General features: G+C 39.7%; 1 protein-coding gene across 3 annotated transcripts in view; it reads right to left on the reverse strand.

Moving 5' to 3' along the window:
* LOC139974520 (YEATS domain-containing protein 2-like) overlaps positions 1 to 9,112 on the reverse strand; it is a 32,407-nt gene that overhangs the window by 23,149 nt on the left and 146 nt on the right. Inside the window, exons 1-9 of one of the 3 annotated variants that reach the window (XM_071981728.1) lie at positions 8,960 to 9,075; positions 8,295 to 8,414; positions 8,002 to 8,099; positions 3,889 to 3,981; positions 3,077 to 3,262; positions 2,307 to 2,404; positions 1,499 to 1,660; positions 1,005 to 1,116; positions 635 to 679 (exon numbers count right to left, since the gene is read on the reverse strand). In XM_071981728.1, the coding sequence (XP_071837829.1) occupies positions 635 to 679; positions 1,005 to 1,116; positions 1,499 to 1,660; positions 2,307 to 2,404; positions 3,077 to 3,262; positions 3,889 to 3,981; positions 8,002 to 8,099; positions 8,295 to 8,412 (912 nt within the window). In that variant the 5' untranslated portion in view covers positions 8,413 to 8,414; positions 8,960 to 9,075. Of the gene's footprint in view, positions 1 to 634; positions 680 to 1,004; positions 1,117 to 1,498; positions 1,661 to 2,306; positions 2,405 to 3,076; positions 3,263 to 3,888; positions 3,982 to 8,001; positions 8,100 to 8,294; positions 8,415 to 8,768; positions 8,935 to 8,959; positions 9,076 to 9,112 lie in introns of those variants that run through there. The other 2 variants (XM_071981727.1, XM_071981725.1) reach the window with 2 other exon arrangements.

A 9,112-nucleotide genomic window follows, 5' to 3' on the forward strand; every position in this document is an offset into this window, starting at 1 on the left:
ACGTAAGAAACATTTTATAACTGTTAAAAGAAAATACGTACACACGAGAAAATTAGGTTGTTTTCTCGTAACAGTACATTAAGCGCAATTGTAATCGGGTCTGAGTGTTTGTGTCTTCAGTTTTTTTTCTCTCCTATAGGGTCCATGATGGGGACTCAAGAGTGTCCCTCCTGATCATTTTTTCCTACAAAACTAAACTAAACTATATCATAGATTTAATGTTCCTTGACACAATAGCTAACTTGCCTAGGTCCAAATATGACATCATCAAGCCACATGTGCCTCATCTTTTGTTTTTCTTTATGTTACTACAACTAAACTTGACTTTTAAACGAGGAAGGCCATTATCAAATTTCCCTGTAGTTCAAATGTTGTGTTCTCACAAGCCTCACATCCTCCACTGATTCACACTTGACTGATCAGCGCTAGGCTGAGCCTCTGAGTTAATGAGCAGGCAGGTCTATGAGATTACAAATGTGAACAATGGTCATCTATAGTGACCAAAAAGCTTAACATTCCTCCATGAATAGAGATTGAAAAGCGAACTGGCATTGCCAATCGATCAATCTTCATGTTAGGTTATAGCTTCATATAAACTGCACAACCTTAGATTCCAGAACATTTCCAAACTCACCGTCTCAGCACCAAGTGTTTGAAGTCCTGTGTAGGTTCTATCAAGCTAGAATAAACAAAATATGGCAGATTACAAAAAATAAAATCATTATAAAGTAGATGTGTTGCTGGACGTTCAGAGTTTTATCTAGTCTAGTAATATCTCTCAATTTAGGTTGTAATAACATGTACATTCATAGCATAGTTACTGTTTGGATTCTCAAACTCCCAATTCAGTTCATTCTCATACATCAGAATCATATCTACCAATTGTTGATGTTTGTATCTTCTCAATACTGTGCAGAAGATGTTATCAGAATCATAAAATCATGAGAAATCATACACACATAATATAAATGTAGTATACTGGAACAGAATTAGTTTAATCTCACCTTCAAGTGATGTATAATATCTACTTTCTTGCTCCTAGGGTCATTGAAGTGCAGTTGCACCCTGATAGGAAATTCTCCCCAACCTCTCCTGGTAAGGTGGAATGGTGGATCTCTAGCAGTAAAAACGAAACAAAGAAAAACCTTACCAGGTTAAGTATGTCCACGCTTGCTAGTATGTGCGATGAGAATGTGATTGAGTGGACAGGGGTGGGAGATGAGGTTACCAGGGTGACATACAATATTTAAAAGCTACCAATAGGTTCAAACTTACTTCTACATTAACACATGCATACATATAAATGTTATGCAGTTCCCACTAAAAGCTAAAAATATATAAGAGACATAAAAAAAGATGGACTTAGAAAAGAACAAAAGAAAAATGTACTAAATTGAATAATATGCAGAAGGCATTGTTTTAACTTGACTGCTGGTGGGAAGAGTGCATACATATAGTGGATAATTTGTAGCTAGGATTCAAACAGGACCTTACTTACTTGACTTCCACTAGATCATTAGGTCTATAGCTAGGGTGTAAGTAGAACCAGACCTTCTTGACAAAGTGATCAATCCTTGGTTCTTCAGTGGGTCCTCTGACGTACACCATCCATTTATGAGTTGATGGGTCACTATCCTCTCGATTTTCAGTTGTGATGTACCTGATCATGACAGATAAAACAATAGCCATCATCTGAGGTTGACTGAGGTCAGCCGATTAAAAATTGCAACCACCCTCTTTAAGGCAATCATCATATTTCCTGAATATATGTTTAAATAATAAAAGTTTTCAAACTAACAAGTCTGTCATATCTGTATATTCTTAAACTTGTTTCTCCCTTTGTTTTGGTCGGCTCCTGACAAAGATTCAGCTAGCATCTACAAGCATCAAACTGATACACTTCGACATCCGGTATTCCTGCCATGATTACAAGTTTGTATCTCCGTTCCCAGTGGAAACCTTTCAAGTTTTACTGCAACATAGCAAACTTTGACAAAACTTCTACCTCTAGGCATAGAATGCCATGGCCTAACACAAACTTGTTCCCATTCTAAATATGTCACCAATATTTGTTTCTTAAAGGCTTTGAAATTCCCGACTAGTTGACTAAACTTTGGTCCTTTGTTGTAACTTTCATTATTAACAATCATGCTGAGATCACCACACTCTCACTACTGGAGAGAGTAAACCTGGAATGATTAGAAATAGATGACTACTCAGTGAGGGAGCAATGCCAGAAATCATTGACTTTATTTACTTAGATGAACAATCATTGTTAAAGAGAGCAGCAACCTCTCACTACTCACTTTGACACATTTCCTACGATTATCCTCTTCTTTAAATGAAATCGAGATGCTTGGCCAGAGGTTGAAAACAGCTGAGATCTTCTGTCCCCTGCCTTGATCTACAAAGAAATAAGATGTTAGTGATATGCAACTCATCATGAATAACCATCCTCACAGATAGAGCTGAAGAACTTTTCATCTTTCAATATGGAGCAAGCAAAATATTCGCCCATTTGAAGTTATTGCATAAGAACATTGGATATTGAACGCATCCCTTGGAATTGAATAACCTCAAGCACTGCTCCATGGGAAATGTGAGTGAAATTGTGATAACAACCAGGCTTCAGCTGTCTAAAGTAATAATGTATCGTATCTCCACCTTTCAAAGCAGCAATCATAATTCAGGGGTTCACAGGAAGAACTGGTTTAAAGGTCTCTGTGCGAGACTATGTGGTCCCATGCCACTTTAATTTTATAATCCCACAGTAGTTTAAAGGTCTCTGTACGAGACTATGTGGTCCCATGCCACTTTAATTTTATAATCCCACAGTAGTTTAAAGGTCTCTGTACGAGACTATGTGGTCCCATGCCACTTTAATTTTTAATCCCATGGTAGTTCAATGGTCCTGTGAGACTATGTGGTCCCAAGCCACTTTAATTTTATAAACCCATGGTAGTTTAAATGGGTGTAGAAATACAGCCTGAATTGCTGGAGGTATTTTGTAAACAATCTGCAAACCATGAATTTTGAGACTAAAGTCAGCACAATGTGTTAAGAGATAAAGGACTACCTCTCCAGTATATGGCGGCAACTCATCATCTTTCCGTTGTACTTCTAACTCAGAGACCAATCCGTTCTGCTGGTCTTGGGCCTGCAATGAGTCCGGGCTGGCCCTACTACCAATGGTACTTTCTAAGTTTGTTCCTAATGCCCTCTGGACTGCTGGGTGATTTAGATCCAACTTATGCTTCGATTTCTAAAAACACAAATATGAAATGTTATTAAGATTGACCGGACAAATCTAGCACATATAGAAAATGTTTTCTTTGTTTCTTCCTGTATACAAAGATTGAATGTCCAAATGTTTCAATATTGAAAGCATTTTTGGTTACTTCGAATCTGATGCATCATAGATAATGTATTTTAGAATCAAGCATAGTCTTCTAAGTGTCTAAGTTAAGGGATGTCAGTGTGTTGTATGAGGGTACATGAATCTACTATTACTACCCCACAGTTAGAAGTGTAATCAGCTGAAATGTTACTTAAATAGATCCTTTGTACTGTAAATAACCTTTCAGTATGGCAGTGTCCATAAAGATACTAAACACAAGTGAATTTACACAAATGCTTTAAGGAAAAAAAAAAAAACTAAGTACAGATAGAAGTATGGATAACATAAATTCTAATAAACATCACTAAAAATTAAAGTATAAGTTCTAGGGGAATAAAAATCATAAAACAAACATAAAAATTAAAGTTTCAATAAGTAGAGCTATGCAATTGCTTAAAGATTTGGCCTTCCTAAGTGAGCGTTTGCAGTGTATTTACCAATTTATTCCTCATACAATATGAATGATAAAATATATTTAATTGAATAATCACCTCTGATCCAGGACAACGTCCAGCATTCCCATAAAAATTGGCAACGACACAAGCGCGTAGTTTATCCAACATCATTCGTACTTGATGGATTCTCTGAATGTAGAACAGATAAAAACACCTAACCTGTTAGCACCTCACCAGAATATAACAGTCATTCATTTTTTTCAAAGGGATTCACACATACAATGTTACTTGTAGAGTTGTGACACAACCCCTCTTCAATACCGTACAGTATATTCGCACATTTAATGTTGTGTTACCAAGGTTACTGGTAAAAAATTCAAGTCATTCTTTTGTTGACAAAACTGATCACTTGCTTATGCATTGATTTCTCATTTTGTTTGTAGGTTCAGTAGGGTTAGGGAACTACAGTACCAGGGTAGGCACTACACCTAACAACACTAGGCACTACACCTAACAACACTAGGCACTACACCTAACAACACTAGGCACTACCTAACAACACTAGGCACTACACCTAACAACAGTCAGGCACTACCTAACAACACTAGGCACTACACCTAACAACACTAGGCACTACCTAACAACACTAGGCACTACACCTAACAACACTAGGCGCTACCTAACAACACTAGGCGCTACCTAACAACACTAGGCACTACACCTAACAACACTAGGCACTACCTAACAACACTAGGCACTACCTAACAACACTAGGCACTACACCTAACAACACTAGGCACTACCTAACAACACTAGGCACTACACCTAACAACACTAGGCGCTACCTAACAACACTAGGCGCTACCTAACAACACTAGGCACTACACCTAACAACACTAGGCACTACCTAACAACACTAGGCGCTATCTAACAACACTAGGCACTACACCTAACAGCACTAGGCACTACCTAACAACACTAGGCACTACACCTAACAACACTAGGCGCTACCTAACAACACTAGGCACTACACCTAACAACACTAGGCACTACCTAACAACACTAGGCACTACACCTAACAACACTAGGCGCTACCTAACAACACTAGGCACTACACCTAACAACACTAGGCGCTACCTAACAACAGTCAGGCACTACCTAACAACACTATGCACTACACCTAACAACAGTTAGGCACTACCTCACAACACTATGCACTACACCTAACAACACTATGCACTACACCTAACAACACTAGGCACTACACCTAACAACACTAGGCGCTACCTAACAACACTAGGCACTACACCTAACAACACTAGGCACTACCTAACAACACTAGGCACTACACCTAACAACACTAGGCGCTACCTAACAACACTAGGCACTACACCTAACAACACTAGGCGCTACCTAACAACAGTCAGGCACTACCTAACAACACTATGCACTACACCTAACAACAGTTAGGCACTACCTCACAACACTATGCACTACACCTAACAACACTATGCACTACCTAACAACACTAGGCACTACACCTAACAACACTAGGCACTACCTAACAACACTAGGCACTACACCTAACAACACTAGGCACTACCTAACAACACTAGGCACTACACCTAACAACACTAGGCGCTACCTAACAACACTAGGCACTACACCTAACAACACTAGGCGCTACCTAACAACAGTCAGGCACTACCTAACAACACTATGCACTACACCTAACAACAGTTAGGCACTACCTCACAACACTATGCACTACACCTAACAACACTATGCACTACCTAACAACACTATGCACTACACCTAACATATTTAATGGATACTATCTTATTCTATAATATGTTTACTCCATATGCCAATCATCAAATTTGGTTACTGCTCCAACAAATAGTCCATTCTGCATCAGCTGCATTGTCAAGATTATTGTACAAAGCCTCCAGTATCCTTTGGAACAGAGCACATTCTTATTATGAAGAGCAGACACTCCACCTTTCTTCAACATGTGTACAGAATAAACTGTATTTAGCAACTGTCACATTACAGTACTTGAGCACAAGGGCGTAGGAACCGGGGGGGGGGGGGGCTGGGGGGGCACCAGCCCCCAGTGAAAAATATGGGGGGGCGGAAGTACCATTCCGCCCCACCCCCGGCTTCGCAAGTCAGAAAACCCCTTTTTCATTTCCAAATGAGAAAAAAATCTCATTTGGAGCACCAAATTGCATCTAAGGCCAGGTGAAAATGCCAAATTATTTACAAAATGGAGTGGGTGTTGAAGTGTGCTATATTGCACCAAATTGCATCTGAGGCCATGGGCGGGATTACAGGGGGGAAAGAGGGGGCATTTGCCCCCCCACTTTTTCCCAGACCTTAGTTTTTTTTTTGTCATTTTTGCAGACAAATGTGCACAACACTAATCGAAATTATTCCCCCACAACAGCTCTATCAAAATAGGCCTATTTGATTCGAATCTAAGTCGAATTTGTGATTAACACATAGTAGCATGAAGCATGCAGAATAACTGGAGCTAGAGCTAGCACATGGTTCGCAGCACAGGTTACGAATCCTGGAGCTAACAAACTAGCGATTCAATTCTGCATGTGATGAATCCGTGGAATGTGCTACAGTGCTAGCTTCAGGAATTGATTTGAGATTGAGATTTGAATTGAGAAACGATTTACGAAAGCCAAATTTGCATATTGGGTATATCAATAATTAAATTCAATATGCTGACACATGACACCCCCCCTCCCCCCCCCCCCTGTGTAATTCAACAATATGCAATGGCAATGCCGATGTAATTTCTTTACTGCTCGAAATCCTGGAATGATGCATGCAAATCGAATAATGTAAATTACAAATTGGCACTAACACAGTAACACATTAAATACATTGTTACAGTATACAGCTCTCGGCAGTTTCGGTAGGGCCGATAAAATAATGTGTGGCTTTGAGTTCCGTTTTTGGATCTATTCTCGATGATGAATGAAACACTTACGTTTGGTTTTGCATAAAAGTGGGGGGGGGTGAAGGTATGTTCAGCCCCCAATATTTGCCAAGTGCTCCAAGAAGTGGGGGCCGCGGGGAGAATTTCGAAGTGTGTGCTGAACATATTCTTGATCGGTAGAATGCACAATATACTAATAATTTTAGGGGGAAAGAACTGTCTAGATGTGATTTATTGTTACCAGAGGTGTCATATTTGCTGATCTAGGATTTCCTTTTTGCTTAAATTTCGACGCTCCTTGCCAACCGATGATGGCGCTCCGCAAGGGCGTAGGAACCGGGGGGGCTAGGGGGGCGCCAGCCCCCCGGTGAAAAACATGGGGGGGCGGAAGTATCATTCCGCCCCCCCCGCTCCGCAAGTCAAAAAACCCCTTTTTCATTTCCAAATGAGAAAAAAATCTCATGCATTTGGAGCACCAAATTGCATCTAAGGCCAGGTGAAAATGCAAAATTATTTACAAAATTGAGTGGGATGTTGACGTGTGCTATATTGCACCAAATTGCATCTGAGGCCACCTGGAAATGCAAAAAATTCCAAAGGGGAGGGGGACACCCCCTCCCCTTAGACCCCTCCCCCAGGCCGGCCATCAATCTTCAGCCCCCCCACTCAAAATTACCTTCCTACGCCACTGGCGCTCCGCTTAGATAGTGACGTATAACAAAAGTTGTACATCACCATCTGACCATATGTTATACTATCAATCCTCTTCAAATTTTTAAACGATAATTAACTATCTAGATACAATTGCAGACATGAGATCCATATTTCAAGGATGGGTACATGCAGCTTAGAGCACTCGGGAAGTGCCGTTTCTGGCCATCTGGAGGGTTTGTAAAGCCAAAAAATTTCTTGTACGCTCTGCGCCAACCAATGGTGGCGCTCCGCTTAGATAGTCTTGATGGCAGGTTTGCCCCCCCCCACTCAAATCCCACCCCTGTCTGAGGCCACCTGGAAATGCAAACAAATTCAAAAGGGGAGGGGGGCCCCTCCCTTTAGACCCCTCCCCCATGCCTGCCATCAGTCTTGAGCCCCCCCACTCAATAGTACCTTCCTACGCCACTGCTTGAGCAATAATTTGAAGGACAGCTAAAGTACTCAGAATGTTGTTACAATTCGTACACAATCCAACATCATCAATTGTGAAAATGTATTTAAGACAATTGAATGAAAATATCAATCAAAACAGAACAAACCTCATCTGCCAAGTCTATCTCCTTCTCTTTGTTTCTTATTTCCAATGAAAAATGTTTCTTGATAATGTTCTCAATCTTCTTGACTGTTGTATCTTTTGCTGTAAACATTAAAGAAAGTTGTTAAATATGTTACATGAAGTACAAGATGTCTGTCCTCTGTGTAATTGTAGACTTCTGTTTTACTGCATGCTAAAAATGCCATACATAATGTATAAAACTTTCATTATGAGTTGCAAGGCTTGAAATATGTAAGCTGAAATTTTGGCCTAATTACAAATGTGTCCCTCGCTTACCATCTTGCTGGTGTAATTTCTGCTTCTTGACTGGATGAGAAGATGTGACCATAGCATAGTCAGGGTCCTGGTCACTGCCATCTGAACCAAGGTATGAGGAACTACGTTTACTTGCCATATCTGATAGGAAGTTGTATTAAATATTAAAGGAAAAAAAAACTGTTAGCAAACTGCTTATCCACTAAAGAGCCTGTGTAAGAGAATGTGTTAAAGTAAAGGATCTTCTTCAGAGGCTGAAGAAGATACTGCCTCTGAAGAAGATCTTTTTAGGATCGAAATGTCAGGCCCACTTATTTTTACACATAAATATTAAAGAAGGTCAGAAGTGTGGTTACTTTTGTGTCACATGCAATAATACAAAATTTCTTATTAAATAATAACCTCGCTGACATGTTACAATCAAAGTATTAAAGGCTTATTTATTAAATTTGTCTAAGTTATGGTTACTAAATCCTGGTAAAAATATTTACTTACCTTAACTTTACAATTTGATGTTGGCAACACAATTAGCTAAGGCCTGGGCTAGTATGAATGTAACCAAAAATTATCATGTAGGCCTAAGGTATAATTGACTCTAACATTCGCTTTTGTTACATTGTGCAGAATATAAGCAGAATATATATATATAAATTGAAACATATATGATATTAGGTCTCTTTCATCACCAAATAGGCTAGGGATGCAAGCCACACAAGTCACTTTAGTCAGTCCTGTTTCCCTGACATTCTCGCAGAAAGGGTACACACATATGGGGGCTTATACAGAGTCGATTGTAGTAAAGGTCTAGGGACCTATTTAGTTTGCGATTAATTATAGAT

This window comes from Apostichopus japonicus, chromosome 9, assembly GCF_037975245.1.
Source record: "Apostichopus japonicus isolate 1M-3 chromosome 9, ASM3797524v1, whole genome shotgun sequence".
In the NCBI taxonomy this organism is placed as follows: Eukaryota; Metazoa; Echinodermata; class Holothuroidea; order Aspidochirotida; family Stichopodidae; genus Apostichopus; species Apostichopus japonicus.